This window comes from Temnothorax longispinosus, chromosome 6, assembly GCF_030848805.1.
Source record: "Temnothorax longispinosus isolate EJ_2023e chromosome 6, Tlon_JGU_v1, whole genome shotgun sequence".
Lineage (NCBI taxonomy): Eukaryota > Metazoa > Arthropoda > Insecta > Hymenoptera > Formicidae > Temnothorax > Temnothorax longispinosus.
This window is the reverse complement of record NC_092363.1, coordinates 7,014,323-7,032,311: the sequence shown is the minus strand read 5'-3', so window position 1 is coordinate 7,032,311 and position 17,989 is coordinate 7,014,323. Positions and strand designations below refer to the sequence as shown.

The window sequence follows — 17,989 nt, the reverse complement described above, 5'->3', positions numbered from 1 at the left end:
CTCGCGGATCCGCGTTGCGGCTGGCACTTTCGAAATTAATCCTTGCGATAAATTAAATGATATGCACGCGCGCACGTGCGCACACGGCCGCGCGGGTACGAGTATGATGATTGACCTAAGCGCGCTAATGCCCCACAATCGACTGACTCGGGGTCCGACTTCCGACTCCGACTTCCTCGTCGCTCGCGCGAACTCGATCTCTTCGCGTCCCACCCTCTCCCCGCCCCAAAAGCCGCGTAAGCCAAGTCGTGTGAAAACGCAGCGGGCCCCCTCGTTCCCTTTCTGCCTTTGTCGTTTCCCCGGGGGCAGCTTGCATCGGGGAGGCGCCCGGGGTCCCCCCATACGTGCCCCCCCCTTCACGCACACGACGGGGCGACGCGCGTGTCCGTGCGTAACCGTCAAACCGTAACGAGACGCGCGTTCTCTTTGACGGGACGGCGCACGCCGGAAGGCCTTTAATTGAGCTTCGATAGACACAAGGTGATCCGGGTTCGGGTATGCAAAGCAGATAGATCTGCGTGAATAATAGATCTACCTTCGTAATCTGTCTTCGTAATGTAGTTTTCTTGTCGCAGATTTTTGCAATGAAAACGAACTTTTAAGACAACTGAATTACATTCTGCAACATCCCGCTAAGATAATGAGACTTTTTTTATTTCTTGATACGATAATTGCATTGTAGTTCGGTTTACACAGATCGCTATAAAGAAACTCGGTGATTAAAAATCGTAACAACGAGCGAGAACGAGGTCAACTTGCTCTAAGAAAAACGAAACCGATTTATTAAGACCTAGAAATAAGGCATATAGCATATGAGAGACAGGGACATTTTAAATACATTTTGATTTCATCAAACTATAGAACTAAACACTGGAATTAAAAAATACTAATATAAAATAAACAAAATTCTAAGAGCGTCATATATTTCTTCCATAAATCACTTATTTGCTTTATTTTATAAACACACAGCTTTAATATATTTAATAGATATGAGAAAGATTTAGAAAAAGGTTCAATTTTTTAAAACAGTTTAAAAGAGAAATATATTATGCTCTTAAATATGAGATAACTCTAAAGATGATGAGGCGAAGCCTCATTTAGAATTCGTTTTGCGCTCAACCATCGTCACCTTTCCATGGTATCGATTGACACTCCCAAATAAGAAATAACAATAGCCTTTGACAAGTCTTCTGTACAAGTCTGCGCGCAGCAGGAGGCAGGAAAACATTTCCTTTTACTTTCGGAAGGCGATAAGTCTGTCTCTTTGAAGAGACTGTCGGTTCATTGGCGTAACGAGCGCGGGTCTTCTCGAGGTAGTCGGGCCGTCTTCCAGGTTCGCTTTGAAGCTGGAAGATGTCTATACGAAATCACACCAATGGTGCTTTTAAGGGCCAGGTGTGCGACTATCGATCCCCCGAAGAGCGCGACCGAAACGGGGGTCTGCCCCCCGAAACAACCATGGTACCATTCACCGAGGCGATACAGCGCGGAGGCACGCGCCCGTTCGGGCACATCTGCGTGTATAAAATGCCTATGGTGACGCGTCATGCGTGTGCGTGAGACCGGCTGAGTCACTCACACGTGTCCCGCGCGTTGCGTGGCCGAATTTAAAGGACGTGGATATTTAATGAGAATTCATGCGTGTACGATAAATAAAGTCGCGAGTATGGCGATAAGCCCAAGTTGGTCGCGAAAACCTTGAGCGTTGAAATCCGCGGAGTCTTCGAAAAGAAGATGACGTTGAAACGAATTTTTGCTATTTAAAAAACAAAACTTTGAGTCGATCTGACGTTTTATGGCTCGACGAGAGGAGAGAGAATACCCGATCAGACGATTATTTCTCTACGTGAATCGTGAATCATCCTGGCGCGCGGCAACGGAGAACGATCTGCCGAGGAAAATGCCGAGGGAAAAATGCCTCATTCATTTTGCATTCCCGCTGCTAATTGACGTAGATCGGGGCTATCGATAAGTAGCGAGCATCGAAGCTGCTAATGGACGTAGTAATAGCAGCATAACGCGTTTTCTTGCATCGCGGATAACAGCAATCTCGTCGTTTTATCGGGAGATAACGCAGTTTCCAGAACGCGTGATCGTTCGGCCGCGACCGGTGCGCATCCTCGTTGTCGGCGCGTATGCGTGTGTACGACGAGCCCAACTGCGCGTCTCTCAGGAGTGCGAAGGGGTCTTTACGACCCCTATTATACATACCGGCCACGAATGGGGGACAGATGTGTACAAACCGTTACTTAAGCGCGTGCGTTTGTGCGCGTCCGTTCAAACCTGTACATCTGTGACGCTCGAAACTCGATGACATTTTTAATTTGAAGCACACGTCGATGAATGACCGATGATTAGTCTCTGATTAGTAAATATTTTTCTACGCAAAAATCATTCTTCTATACGCAAAAGTCGCTTCTACGCACGAAATTATTTTGCTTGCGATTTATGGAAGCTGAGGAAAGCGGCTTTACTGAAGGAGAAGTAGATCGACAATTATTATTATAACACCATTATTTGAAAATATTTGTGGCTGCGTGTTAAACATGTCTTTACAGCATCACGACGAGTTTGCTCGTTACAGACAGATCGCCCAGGTGAAAATCTATGACAAAATAAGCGTCAGCAATGACGAATAAATGTTTATTCGAACGAAAAATTTAGGAAAAAGTTTGATATCTATAGTTTATATATATACGAGCTGATAAATTACGAACTTAATATATATTATATGTGTATAAGGAATTACGAGCACCTGCAGGCATGCAACTCTTTTTACACGCGGTTATTTTGTGCACGACACGCTCGCGCCTGCGAGACGTGCTTACATATTAATATTTGTTAGCATGTGTGAAGATTAATCTGATTTAATTATGAAGTTATCAATGATTTGATTTAGAATATTAGCACAAGATGTAAATAATATAGAGTTACTGCGCACGACACATAAGTCATCTCACATGTATATGTATAAAAATGCGTAGCGACTAACTAAAAAAAGTTAAATATTATCATACGAGAGATTGGTTAAAGACCCATGTTCATAAGTCCGTTCTTATTTCAAGATTCTTAAGATGCTAATACGGCTTGTGATTAGTTTACAACATCTTAAATACTAAGACAGTCTTAAATATAAGAACGAATTATGAATACCACCCATAGACTGATTAACTACTGGAAAATTTTGACTGTCAGAAAACTTTTATTTGCAAATATTAGAAGAGAATTAAATATTCTCTAGAAGAGACGACGTGCAACATGTGACAGCTTTGAGAAATTTATTACATAACTGCAAGTCCAATTCGTTGTGGAGAATATCTGGGGATTCTGAGGGATTGATTTCATCGTTAGTTACTAATTAATATATCGACAATCTGCAAGCAGAGCTTCTTATTTATATATATATATATATATATATATATATATATATATAACTTATTTTATTCAGACTTTTTTATAAACTACGCGAGATAAACTTTATTTTTAACATTTAAGTTAACAATCTCGAAAGAAGATAGTGTTTTGAATAAAATATATACATATATCAAAGAAATGTAAATTTCTCATCATAATTTATTTTAATTTTCTCGCGATGTTTACTCGACAGTTTTAAAGCTTCATATTGATCGCGACATTTACACCATCATGCCGGGAACCCCATAGAGACAAAGTCTAAAAAAAAGAAAGAGGTTTTCCCCGATTGGGTTTCCCATTTTTAAATTAGAGCATTTCGAACATCGTGCGAAGAACCTCGTAGGAGCAAACTGTAATTCGTAAAAGAATTATTGATGGACTCCGTTTCCAAACTAATAGTAGACTTGATCCCATCTTCAAACAAATCTTTCAGAAATTGGGATCGAAAGCTCTGTACACCCACACCTATATGTGTACATACATGACGCATACATATATATGAATCTACTAGATGGAACAGGGTGGGTATCTTTCGGACTCGCTTCACTAGGGCTTCACTGGGACGAATCGTTGTCCGTCGGTGTATGTTATGCATCAGATAACATTTGGACAAACTCGTTGCACGACACGCGTAACGGGCTTTAGGCTTTGAGAATATTGTCATGCGCCGTATGCACGGTTTGATAACGCAAGGTAGCCAACTCTTTCTCTTGCTTCATTTGAAAATGGGACCAACTCTACTTTTAATTTGAAAATGAGACCCAATCGGGGAAAACCCCTTTCTTTTTATTAGACTTTGTCTCTATAGGGTTCCCGGCATGATGCTCAAGATGGTATTAATACCGCGATCAATACGCGCGTTGCTTCAAAACCGTCGCAACCGTACTGATAGTATCTTCTTAGCTTGAATCCTTGACCGTCAGTTACGCAGATTTGACTGAAGACAGTCTTCTTATCCAGCAGTCTTCATCAATAAGCTTAAGGCTTTTTGAAGGTAACTAAGGTAAGCTATTTATCTTATCAATTTCATTTTATTGATTATTTTATCTTTTGTGGTATGTATATTTAAATGTCCTAAAAAAATTAACGATTTGATGATTAACACTGCGCGGACACCGGGTTTTTGGAATACTCACCTTGAGATTTTTAGGTCCAAAGGATTTTTGAAAACGTTTTTGTGTTACAAAAAATCTATAAAAATTCATGTATCATTTTTAAGATTTCAAAAAGTGATTTTTACACTTACATAGGCCGAAACTGTTGCAATTAATTTTTCCCATTTCCGTGGGAATCATAAATCGAAAATCGACTGTGCCTTAACGTAAAAAACCCACGGTGTCCACGCAGTGTTAAATTGAAAATGAAGAATAGCAGCAGCAGCAGGAACAACATATAAAATTGTGACAGTGTGTAAAATATTTTATTAAAAGTTTGCTAAAAAAAATGTCGTTGAAAACGTTCATTATTTATTAGAAATTTGTTTGAGTACGTGACTAAAAAAAGGGCGTAGCTGCTATTATACTTTATATATTAATATTTGAAATATTATAACACGATATGTGTGTTCAATAAAAGAGAAAATTAATATTGATAATTATTTTTACATTAAAAAATAGAAAAAACTTGAATATGGCTTAGTTATCTATTTTAACGATTGTAGTGCAGTGTATCGACATAGTATCTAAATTGTGAAAGAAGAATCCGTAAGGGATAATGCGATATATATCCACGCACTGTTAAAATCGTAGTGTCAAATTATACTCAATTTGTTCATTTTAATCATTTTTATAAGTCGCCACTGCTCCTATTCAATATGTCGTTAATTTTACTAAATTAATGAAGTTAAAATAATACTGTTTTGTGTTAAAATAATAAATGGTAATTATGCAGTATAGGGGAAGCACCTCCGATGACCTTGACCTTGACATATGTTGTCAAGGTCACCCTCCTGAGTGACCTTCAGAAGGTTTTAGCCGTCGCTCGCTATTCGTTAAAAAGTTATTAACAAAAAAAGTTTCGAAAATATAGCAGCTATTTTGAGTATTGGAAGGCATAAATAACTAATATATACGTGTGTGTACCCTGCTTTAAAAAACTAATATATAGCGTGACATACACACATGTCCTGCTTTATAGAAGTTGTGATTTTCTTTAAAGCAGGGCACACACACATGTGTGTATGTCCTGCTTTATAGAAGTTGTGATTTTTTTTAAAGCAGGGCACACACATGTGTGTATGTCCTGCTTTATAGAAGTTGTGATTTTCTTTAAAGCAGGGCACACACACGTATATATTAGTTTTTTATGCCTTCCAATACTCAAAATAGTTGCTATTATTTCCAAATTTTTTTGTTAATAATTTGTTGTGTTAGTTATTCTATATAATTATCAATAATTTTATAAAGTATTATAATGTATATTTTATTCATTGATTTTTTCAGTTATGGGATACATAATAGACATTGTTTCAAAAAAAGCGTCTATTCGTTCGTTAAAATCAAATGCTCGTTTGAACATGAATTCCGCTAAATAATGGTTGAAGTGATATTCTCTTGTATATATACTTTTCAATATACCAACTATTCTCTACTTTAGATAACTTTTCTTTCAGTATACCAACAATTCACTGTTTTAAATAATTTTCCTTCGTTCATACATGGACCTATTTCTACATAAATATCAGTCATTTATGTCTATTAGTACTCAAAATAATTGCTATATTTTCGAAACTTTTTTTGTTTATAACTTTTTAATGAAAAACGAGCGACGGCTAAAACCTTCTGAAGGTCACTCAGGAGGGTGACCTTGACAACATATGTCAAGGTCAAGGTCATCGGAGGTGCTTCCCCTATACTGCATAATTACCTAATAAATTATGGCACACATGATAAAAATAATAAAGTGTTATTTAATTTAAAGTATTGTTTAAATTTTATCCTTTAATATTTAACAGTGCAGTGCATTTTTAAGACAATGTAACAAAATTTCTGTTTAAAATAAAATTATGTGGAACATATTGATCAATTTATTGCGAATTCGAGTCACGTATTGATTTATAATATTTATATTATGTATACTATATACATGTAATTTGTCACTTCTGTAACTATTAATTTCTTTACTTCACGTACCGCGCCTGACTCGTATAGCTGTTTATTAATTTGTTGACACTTTCACGAGTCTAATGATATATTATAATATTTATGTTATTATATATTCTATTGTAAAATTGTGTTTGTTCTAGATGGATCCGAAGTATGAAAATCGCGCTAATCAGTGCAACCCAAATAAAGCGGGATATCAAGGGGCCGCAACAAAAGCCGACCTCGATAATCGTTCAAACCAATTGAATCCGAATAATCCATTGGGTCCTGGACATAAAGCGGGAGATCAAGAGGCAGCGAAAAAAGCCAACCGCGATAATCGTTCAAACCAATTAAATCCGAATAATCCAGAATATAAAAAGTAACATGTATTCATGTCCAGAATTGGCATTGTATTTATAATATACATGCCCGAACAATAAATATGACATGACATCTTAATATTGTGAAATGTTTTATATATTTTTTACTATTTCTATGTATATTCTAATATGTTCCTCTTCAATATTTTTATTCAACTTGACAAGAAGACGAAAGACTGTCCAGTTTGACGGAAATATTAATTATATTTGCGCTGCGACGTAGTTAATAAACGGAAGTCCTTTTCTTTTAATGCATCGTGAAAACAATTAGACGTCTTGCAATTTTGATCTTTCGATATACATTATTTATAACACACATAAAAAAAAATAATTATTTTGATGCTACATATAACCGTTGTGCGATAGAAAGCAAGTAACAAGAAAAACATAATAGCCATATCGATATTATCTGCTGGGCTGTTGAATCCAATATCCCCAAGTAGCGAAAAATTTGCCGTACCCTTCTTGTGTTGGACCGCGAAACACTTTTATTTTGACTCGTGGAACATATCATCTGCAAACAAATAGCCAATTTCATACTTTTCAATTGCGCTTACGAATACCGCGGTATTATTATCTTGCGTTTTCTTTTTATATAATTCTATTCTACTTTATTCGAGAGCAGAATATAAATTTAAGTGTTTTCGCGCTGGCTAATATCGATATCGATGTCGTTGCAGTATTACCTTTTTTCAAAGCTGAGTGACGCATTGTGTTGCCTGACTCATCGCAGCTAATATTCAATATGATTCTTAAAACAAGATATTCAGTTACATATAACATACAGCCTGATAATGCCGTCTTGCATCGTCTACGTGACCTAACTCGTAAGCCTCTTCGGCGTAGAAATATAATTTTTTAGGCATCGCAGTCCACGAATCGTCATCCGCGAGACGGCTTTCGACAATTTTGTTGATGGCCAGGTGCATTTGTTCGACGAGATACGTGTAAACAGATGCCACAAAGTTCTGCACATAAATTGTAGCTTTCAGAGCTTTTTTATTTTAAATTGCGTTTAAATAAATTCCTGAATATGAATCTTCTATGTTTGAAAAATCACACGACTATTATATACATTATATATAATAATAATAATAATTTATAAGTAATATATTTTTAAACCTGGCTGTCAATAGAATGTACGGTGTTTATGCTCGTCTTGAATTTTTGATCCAGCAACGTAATCACTTTTATCTTCAAAGTGCTGCGTACGTTTAAATACGTGCCAGTTTTGTACATATATTGCGTGAAACAAGCCAGCTCGTCCTGAAAACTGTCGTGACAAGTATACGAACGTGCAATGTAATAATTTCTCGTGTCTCGCTGTTTTAATCTCACTTCTTCAGGAGCGAAGCAATACTTTGTTTCCTTCGGCTTTTCAAAATAATTTTCTCGTTTTTTCGAAGCAGACATCTTCTTTCGCTTCTTTTTCTCACGAAAATCCTAATACGAAACGGCATGTTGATAAAACAACGTACATGCATTTCAATGTATGAGATTAAATTATTTTAAGATAGGATAGAGGATAGAAAGGATTTTGATACCCTGATGTAGCTCTCCGTAATAGTCTCTACTAGTTTCTTTAACTGCTTTTGGCTTCATTATCTCTTCGATTCTAACGAGATTAGTCACTCGGGATAAATTTTGGCGTCATTTCAATATATGAGATTAAATTATTTTAAGATATAGGATAGAGGAGATAGATAAAGGATCTTGATACCCTGTAGCTCTCCGTAATAGTCTCTACTCTCTACTAGTTTCTGAATGCAAGTTGCATATTGTTGCTCCGCTACTTTGTCGGAGTAAACGTAATGCGGTTTAACTGCTTTTGGCTTTATCATCTCTTTGATTCTAACGAGATTAGTCACTCGGGATAAATTTTGGCGTCATTTTTTAGACAATTGATTGACTTACATGTCTGAGAGATCGGTTTCGAGTCTACAAGGAATGAGCGGACGAAAAAGTTCGACCTCGACTATGACAAACACGGGTTCGCCAGTCTCCGAAGTTAACGGAGTACTTTACGTTGTCTCAATGTCCGACTGAATTGACTGTTCGAAATAGATTAAAGAAACCTTCTTAATTATGACTTTTTAATTACGATTTTATAAAGAAAGTGTTATATACAATGTACAATGAACGTTACAGTTATTAAATAAACATAAAATTCTTTTAAATATTATATCGTAGCAACCTTTTCTGATTCTCGTCCTTTTAAATCTTCACTCCAATAAGGTTCCGTAGAGAAGATATCCTTTTCCAAGCCAGTTTTCTCGGTCATGCTTAACGCGTCATGCGTGTACAATTGCGCAACTACGCGAGTGTTTTTTACTATAAAAGATTTTATTAAAATTTAGAAAGGAGGTATCTCTAAGCTTCAATATTAATATGATTATTTATCATGTATTAAAATATTGTAAATTTGTTCGCGCTTACTCCCCGGGAAAACAAGCTCTGATAAGTCAATGTAACACTGATAAAGTTGACATTTGGCCGATTCTCCTTCCTGTTGTTTAACGCTGCTTTTTTCCGCGTGCACCATAAATTGAAACGGCCAATATTTATACCTTCGAACGTAATTTTGATATTTAACACGAATCCTTCGGTCTTTATATTCGTCTTATATTTATATAGTTTTGTATTTATATATTCGAGAGATTTCAGTGAAAATGTATACTTGACAAGATACTTCCTCATCGCCTCGCTCCCCACATTGCGCAACATGCTGCGATTCATAAAGTTCCACTCGATCCTAGGTTCGTCCTGGCACACTTCTGCAAATTACACGTTACTCCGTTGGGTCAAATTCCGAAACGCCGCGCCCGTTTTAGACCCACATGTACGTCGAATTCTGCATCGAGCGTATTTCTCACACGTGCATAATCGTGATTTGATTTAGAATATTAGCACAAGACCTAAATAATATAGAGTGACTGCGCACGACACATAAGTCATCTCACATGTATATATAAAAATGCGTAGCGACTAACTAATAAAAGTTAAATATTATCATACGAGAAATTGCTTAAAGACCCATATTCATAAGTCCGTTCTTATTTCCAGATTGTCTTAAGATGCTAATACGACTTGTGATTAGTTTACAACATCTTAAATTGGTACTAAGATAGTCTTAAATATAAGAACGAATTATGAATACCACCCATAGTCTGATTAACTACTGGAAAAATTTGACTGTCATAAAACTCTTATTTGCAAATATTAGAAGAGGAGTAAATATTCTCTAGAAGAGACGACGTGCAACATGACAGCTTTGAGAAATTTATTACATAACTGCAAGTCCAATTCGTTGTGGAGAAGATCTGGGGATTTTGAGGGATTGATTTCTTCGTTAGTTACTAATTAATATATCGACAGAGCTTTTTATATATAACTTATTTTATTCAGAATTTTTCATAAACTACGAGATAAACTTATTTTTAATATTTAAGTTAACAATCTCGAAAGAAGATTGTGTTTTGGTTTTGAATAATATATATATATATTAAAGAAATGTAAATTTTATCGTAATTTATTTTAATTTTCTCGCGATGTTTACTCGACAGTTTTAAAGCTTCATATTGATCGCGACATTTATACCATTTCGAACATCGTGCGGAGAACCTTGTAGAAGCAAATTGTAATTAATAAAAGAATTATTGATAGACTCCGTTTCCAAACTAATGGTATAGACTTGATTCTATCTTCAAACAAATCTTCCAGAAATTGGGATCGAAAGCTCTGTACACCCACACTTATATGTGTACATACATGACGCATACATATATATGAATCTACTAGATGGAACAGGGTGGGTATCTTTCGGACTCGCTTCACTAGGGACGAATCGTTGTCCGTCGGTGTATGTTATGCATCAGATAACGTTTGGACAAACTCGTTGCACGACATGTGTAACGGGCTTCAGGCTTTGAGAATATTGTCATGCGCCGTATGCACGGTTTGATAATGCAAGGTAGCCAACTCTTTCTCTAGTTTCGTTTGAAAATGGGACCAACTCTACCTCTAATTTGAAAATGGGACCCAATCTGGGAAAACCCCTTCCTTTTTATTAGACTTTGTCTCTATGGGGTCCCCGGCATGATGCTCAAGATGGTATAAATACCGCGATCAATACGGGCGTTGCTTCAAAACCGTCGCAACCGTACTGATAGTGTCTTCTTGGCTTGAATCCTTGACCGTCAGTTACGCAGATTTGACTGAAGACAGTCTTCTCATCCAGCAGTCTTCATCAATAAGCTTAAGGCTTTTTGAAGGTAACTAAAGTAAGCTATTTATCTTATCAATTTCATTTTATTGATTATTTTATCTTTTGTGGTATGTATATTTAAATGTCCTAAAAAAATTAACGATTTGATGATTAACACTGCGCGGACACCGGGTTTTTGGAATACTCACCTTGAGATTTTTAGGTCCAAAGGATTTTTGAAAACGTTTTTGTGTTACAAAAAATCTATAAAAATTCATGTATCATTTTTAAGATTTCAAAAAGTTATTTTTACACTTACATAGGCCGAAACTGTTGCAATGAATGTTTCCCATTCCCGTGGAAATCATAAATAAAAAATCGACTGTGCCTTAACGTAAAAAGCACGGTATCCGCGCAGTGTTAAATTGAAAATGAAGAATAGCAGCAGCAGCAGCAACAACATATAAAATTGTGACAGTGTGTAAAATATTTTATTAAAAGTTCGCTAAAAAAAATGTTGAAAACGTTCATTATTTATTAGAAATTTGTTCCAGTACGTGACTAAAAAAAGGGCGTAGCTGCTTTTATATTTTGCTTATATTAAGTATATTAATATTTTAAATATTATAACACGATGTGTGTGTTCAATAAAAGAGAAAATTAATATTGAGAATTATTTTTATATTAAAAAATAGAAATAACTTGAATATCGCTAAGTTATCTATTTTAACGATTGTAGTTCAGTGTATCGACATAATACCTAAATTGTGATAGAAGAATCCGTATGTGAGGGATAATGCGATATATATCATATGCACGCACAGTTAAATTCGTAGTGTCAAATTATACTCAATTTGTTCATTTTAATCATTTTTATAAGTTGCCACTGCTCCTATTCAATCGTTAATTTTACTAAACCAATGAAGTCAAAATAATACTGTTTTGTGTTAAAATAATAAATTATGGCACACATGATAAAATATTATTTACACATAATAAAGTGTTATTTAATTTAAGGTATTATTTAAATTTTATCCTTTAATATTTAACAGTGCAGTGCATTTTTAAGACAATGTAACAAAATTTTTGTTTAAAATAAAATTATGTGGAACATATTAATCAATTTATTGCGAATTCGAGTCACGTATTGATTTATAATATTTATGTTATTATATATTTTATTGTAAAATTGTTTGTTCTAGATGGATCCAAAGGAAGCAAATGACGCAAATCGCACTAAACAGTGCAACCCGACTCATGTTCCCTCGGGTCCTGGACATAAAGCGGGATATCAAGGGGAAGCGACAAAAGCCGACCTCGATAATCATTCGAAGCAATTGAATCCGAATAATCCATTATATAAAAAGTAACATGTATTCATGTTCAGAATCGGCATTGTATTTATAATATACATGCCCGAACAATAAATATGACATGACATCTTAATATTGTGAAATGTTTTATATATTTTTTACTATTTCTATGTATATTCTAATATGTTCCCCTTCAATATTCCTATTCAACTTGACAAGAAGACGAAGGATTGTCCAGTTTGACGGAAATATTAATTATATTTGCGCTGCGACGTAGTTAATAAACGGAAGTCCTTTTCTTTTAATGCATCGTGAAAACAATTAGACGTCTTGCAATTTTGATCTTTCGATATACATTATTTATAACACACATAAAAAAAAATAATTATTTTGATGCTACATATAACCGTTGTGCGATAGAAAGCAAGTAACAAGAAAAACATAATAGCCATATCGATATTATCTGCTGGGCTGTTGAATCCAATATCCCCAAGTAGCGAAAAATTCGCCGTCCCCTTCTTGCGTTGGACCGCGAAACACCTTTATTTTGACTCGTGGAACATCATCTGCAAACAAATAGCCAATTTCATACTTTTTAATTGCGCTTACGAATACCGCGGTATTATTATCTTGCATTTTCTTTTTCTATAATTTTTTCATTCTACTTTATTCGAGAGTAGAATATAAATTGAAGTGTTTCCGCGCTGGCTAATATCGATATCGATGTCGTTGCAGTATTACCTTTTTTCAAAGCCGAGTGACGCACTGCGTTGCTTGACTCATCGCAGCTAATCGTCGTAAACATCGCTATTTCAACCAGACAGAGTATAACGAGAGTGCACTGTAAGAAAATATTAGATCCTTGTTTATTCAATCGATTATTTCCGCCGCGTAATATTGCGCAACCAAGTCTAGCTGACACCACAAATTTATAAATACGCGTAGCCTGCAGCCTGACTCACCGTCAATCTCATCGCGATTGTCGATGAACGTTAACTAAATCTCTGAATTAAAAAGGGGAAATTTTATATACTTCGACGTCCGCGGCATCTAGAGCATGACCGATCCCGGTTTTCCATCTCGCGATTTGAGGGACCGTTTTTCTAGAGAGAAAGGCGTGTTGTTCTGCAAAAGCGAAGGTGACACGTCACAAAGAACGACGACAAGAACGCTATGCTATTTCCTGTTTTCTTTTATTACAGCTTTTCACCTGGGCGATTTGTCCGTAACACTGAGCGAACTCGTCGTGACGCTCTAAAGACATGTTTAACAGGCATAGATATTTCCAGACAGTCGCGTTACGATTGTCGATTTGATTTGCCTCCGATAAAGCCGCCTCGGCTTCCGTAAATCGCCGCAGCTGAGGTAATTTTCGTGTGCAGAAGCGGTTTTTGTGCGTAAAAGAATAATTTTTGCACATAAATCTTCGTCTTTGCATAGACATTTTTTAAAATTTGATTTAATTTACCTCGAAAAAAGCAATTCCTGCTCCGAGCCACGTTTCCGCCGTCGGCGAGGTTTTGCACACGCTGAGGAAAATTTTTAATCCTCGCTCGTAATCACCGGCATTTTCGTAATACAGTCCCATTCTGGCATCGTAATGCTGTTATAAATAACCCGGCTCTGCTTGTTTTCTCCTCTCAATCGCAATATCGAAAAATAAGTGATTTTACCTCGTCTGCACGAGATGCAAATCGTCCGGTCTGTTGAACATTGCATTGGCGAACTCGTAGCAATGAATGGCCTCCGCGAAATTACCCTCTTGAAAATGACAGTGCCCCATTAAACTGCTTATCGAGTAATCCTGAATAGAAAGAATATATATTTAAAATTTAAATATATGATACAAGGGAAATAATTTAATCGATATTTACATGACAACTGAATCAGTTATATAATCAATTAATTAACTTAAAATTATCTTATATTTATCCTTTATCTAAGTAATTAATCGATATTCTGCAGTTTGTAATTACGAAATCAAAGTTGTGGAATTCAAGTTGACGGTAAAAATATTTTTTACGTGTAAAAGTGAATGGAAGTGGAAGTGGCGAACGAACCAGTCCATAAATACATTCGGCTTCTCTTAGATGCAATAAAGTTTCTTCGTATTGGTGCGATAAGTAACGTCGCACGGCCAGATAATATAGAACGTGAGTGGATCTGCCTGCGCGAGACATTTCTTTCACCAACGCTAAATCGGCAAGCTGCACAAACGCGAATCGTGACAGCATAGTTGGCGTGTTCTTATATAAGACGTATTTGAAAAGCAGACATATATTACGTCGTAGAAATGCAGTTTTAGTAGCAGCGTGGCCGTTATCATAAACACGTTATCCCGTGGACAGTGAATCATTGTCCAAGCGAGAGGGTCTTCACTTGAGATGTCCGTCTCTTCGTCGCCGTCCTTCATGCATTTTTCCGCTATTCTTAAAGTGAGATCTATCCCTGTTAGAAAACAATATTTTTCATACGTTCTAATCTATCTTTACCTAACATAAAGATCTGATGGGTTTCTGTTATACCTGGGCTGTAATTTGTGCGAGTGTAAAACAGGTGCAAAATAACCCATCCTTCAATAAATCGCGGGTAGAAATCAGTAACGGCTCTCAGAAAGACCTCCGCTTCTCGAAAGCTTCGATCTTCGGCGAGAATCAATCCGTACGCCAGTAAACTGCGAAGAGAGATATCTATTATTATATAAGATTATTTGAGAATTTATTGCGTCTTTTTTCCTTAGGCCAACTGGGAAGGTACACTTGCATATTTTCACGTACGCAAATTTATCTCGTCTGTTCGAAAGAATCGCCTCGCGGCAGCATTCCTTTGCGCGCTCCACGTCGCCGATTTTCACGAGGAAGATCGCGTATTTAGTCCACGCCTCGGGTTCACTTTTATCTGCTGCAATTGCCTGCGAGAAAGATTATGCGTAATGACACTCGATATGATATTCAATATGATTCTTAAAACAAGATATTCAGTTACATATAACATACAGCCTGATAATGCCGTCTTGCATCGTCTACGTGACCTAACTCGTAAGCCTCTTCGGCGTAGAAATATAATTTTTTAGGCATCGCAGTCCACGAATCGTCATCCGCGAGACGGCTTTCGACAATTTTGTTGATGGCCAGGTGCATTTGTTCGACGAGATACGTGTAAACAGATGCCACAAAGTTCTGCACATAAATTGTAGCTTTCAGAGCTTTTTTATTTTGAATCGCGTTTAAATAAATTTCTGAATATGAATCTATGTTTGAAAAATCACACGACTATTATATACATTATATATAATAATAATAATAATTTTTAAGTAATATATTTTTAAACCTGGCTGTCAATAGAATGTACGGTGTTCATGCTCGTCTTGAATTTTTGATCCAGCAACGTAATCACTTTTATCTTCAAAGTGCTGCGTACGTTTAAATACGTGCCAGTTTTGTACAGATATTGCGTGAAACAAGCCAGCTCGTCCTGAAAACTGTCGTGACAAGTATACGAACGTGCAATGTAATAATTTCTCGTGTCTCGCTGTTTTAATCTCACCTCTTCAGGAGCGAAGCAATACTTTGTTTCCTTCGGCTTTTCAAAATCATTTTCTCGTTCTTTCGAAGCAGACAACTTCTCTCGCTTCTTTTTCTCACGGAAATCCTAATACGAAACGGCATGTTGATAAAACAACGTACATGCATTTCAATGTATGAGATTAAATTATTTTAAGATAGGATAGAGGAGATAGATAAAGGATCTTGATACCCTGTAGCTCTCCGTAATAGTTTCTACTAGTTTCTGAATGCAAGTTGCATATTGTTGCTCCGCTACTTCGTCGGAGTAAACGTAATGCGGTTTAACTGCTTTTGGCTTCATCATCTCTTCGATTCTAACGAGATTAGTCACTCGGGATAAATTTTGGCGTCATTTTTTAGACAATTGATTGACTTACATGTCTGAGAGATCGGTTTCGAGTCTACAAGGAATGAGCGGACGAAAAAGTTCGACCTCGACTATGACAAACACGGGTTCGCCAGTCTCCGAAGTTAACGGAGTACTTTGCGTTGTCTCAATGTCCGACTGAATCGACTGTTCGAAACAGATTAAAGAAACCTTCTTAATTATGACTTCTTAATTACGATTGTTTAAAGAAAGTGTTATATACAATGTACAATGAACGTTGCAATTATTAAATAAACGTAAAATTCTTTTAAATATTATATCGTAGCAACCTTTTCCGATTCTCGTCCTTTTAAATCTTCACACCAAGGTTCCATAGAGAAGATATCCTTTTCCAAGCCAGTCTTCTCGGCCATGCTTAACGCGTCATGCGTGTACAATTGCGCACCTACACGAGTGCTTTTTACTGTAAAAGATTTGATTAAAATTTAGAAAGGAGGTATCTCTAAGCTTCAATATCAATATGATTATTTATCATGTATATTAAAATAAATTTGTTCGCGCTTACTCCCCGGGAAAACAAGCTCTGATAAGTCAATGTAACACTGATAAAGCTGACATTTGGCCGATTCTCTTTCCTGTTGTTTAACGCTGCTTTCTTCCGCGTGCACCATAAATTGAAACGGCCAATATTTATACCTTCGAACGTAATTTTGATATTTAACACGAATCCTTCGGTCTTTATATTCGTCTTATATTTATATAGTCTTGTATTTATATATTTGAGAGATTCCAGTGAATATGTATACTTGACAAGATGCTTCCTCATCGCCTCGCTTCCCACATTGCGCAACATGCTGCGATTCATAAAGTTCCACTCGATCCTAGGCTCGTCCTGGCACACTTTCTTCTGCAAATTACACGTTACTCCGTTGGATCAAATTGCGAAACGCCGTGCCCGTTTTAGACCCACCTGTACGTCGAATTCTGCATCCAGCGTATTTCTCACACGTGTATAATCGTGGCCGAGTTTCCATTTTGACAATCTGGCGCGACTTTGTAATTTCGATAGGCTCCGCCATCGTTTGGTTCTCTCCAAGTCGCGATATTTTGTCCATTTACCGTCCTCGAATATTAAGTTTTCCGGAATCTGCGGTAAAAAGTATCATAATTCTGTTTTTTTTTTACAATATTGTGAGCGCGACTAAATGTCATTTTATTTTATGTCGATATTTTATCAGATTAACACAGAGAATTCATCTGGAACACACAGCAATGAATTTGAATGTCCACGATAACGGTTGTAAATTTTATAATCAATTATTTGTGTGCGGAAATGCAATTCCTCAGATCATATTTGCTTGACGTTCTAATCAGTTCTTGGAACTGATACTCGCATATTATCTGTGAAGTTTCTTATCTTTTCCGGGTTTACCTTTCTTATCTTGCAAGTTTTATTGCTGCAGTTCGCTATCTATTTTTACAAAACTATTTTTTCTTTCACTCTTAAAATTTTTATATATGTTATGACGAGAAAAGTAAAATATTATATCATAAAATAATTGTGATCAGTTTCTCTTCAATTTGATATACTGACACAAGAAAAGAAAGAAATATCTAAATATCCAAAATAAAATTTTTATCTTTGACTATAACTATTTGAAAACATGTGAGACACCTCGTCGTCAACATATATTATCG

The 17,989-nt window shown here is 36.3% G+C and overlaps 1 protein-coding gene and 3 long non-coding RNA genes across 8 annotated transcripts in view; 2 read left to right on the top strand and 2 right to left on the bottom strand.

Annotated features, from left to right (window-relative positions):
- The window catches only part of LOC139815372 (uncharacterized), a 44,840-nt gene that overhangs the window by 3,557 nt on the left and 23,294 nt on the right, over positions 1-17,989 (top strand). The gene's annotated exons all lie outside the window — the stretch shown is intronic.
- Positions 295-6,959, top strand: LOC139815371 (uncharacterized). The gene is made up of 2 exons (XR_011732722.1): positions 295-4,417; positions 6,659-6,959. It is a non-coding gene; the product is annotated as an uncharacterized lncRNA (long non-coding RNA).
- LOC139815373 (uncharacterized) lies at positions 7,157-8,657 on the bottom strand. The gene is made up of 3 exons (XR_011732724.1): positions 8,003-8,657; positions 7,567-7,848; positions 7,157-7,394 (listed from the first exon to the last, which is right to left on the bottom strand). It is a non-coding gene; the product is annotated as an uncharacterized lncRNA (long non-coding RNA).
- LOC139815358 (cilia- and flagella-associated protein 70) lies at positions 12,728-17,879 on the bottom strand. Of its 5 annotated transcripts, XM_071782245.1 has the most exons (19): positions 17,262-17,865; positions 17,098-17,198; positions 16,857-16,987; positions 16,621-16,754; positions 16,341-16,477; positions 16,154-16,277; positions 15,944-16,048; positions 15,728-15,871; positions 15,394-15,576; positions 15,175-15,308; positions 14,923-15,071; positions 14,682-14,845; positions 14,458-14,604; positions 14,071-14,201; positions 13,866-13,986; positions 13,608-13,757; positions 13,360-13,522; positions 13,139-13,238; positions 12,923-12,963 (listed from the first exon to the last, which is right to left on the bottom strand). In XM_071782245.1, the coding sequence occupies exons 2-17, from the start codon at positions 17,154-17,156 to the stop codon at positions 13,448-13,450; spliced, it is 2,088 nt and encodes a 695-aa protein (XP_071638346.1). In that variant the 5' UTR covers positions 17,157-17,198; positions 17,262-17,865; the 3' UTR covers positions 12,923-12,963; positions 13,139-13,238; positions 13,360-13,447. The 5 variants fall into 5 exon arrangements, with proteins under 5 accessions (XP_071638345.1, XP_071638346.1, XP_071638343.1 ...); XM_071782242.1 differs by having other exon boundaries at positions 15,728-16,048; positions 17,262-17,866; XM_071782244.1 differs by lacking the exons at positions 13,360-13,522; positions 13,608-13,757 and having other exon boundaries at positions 12,728-12,963; positions 15,728-16,048; positions 17,262-17,856.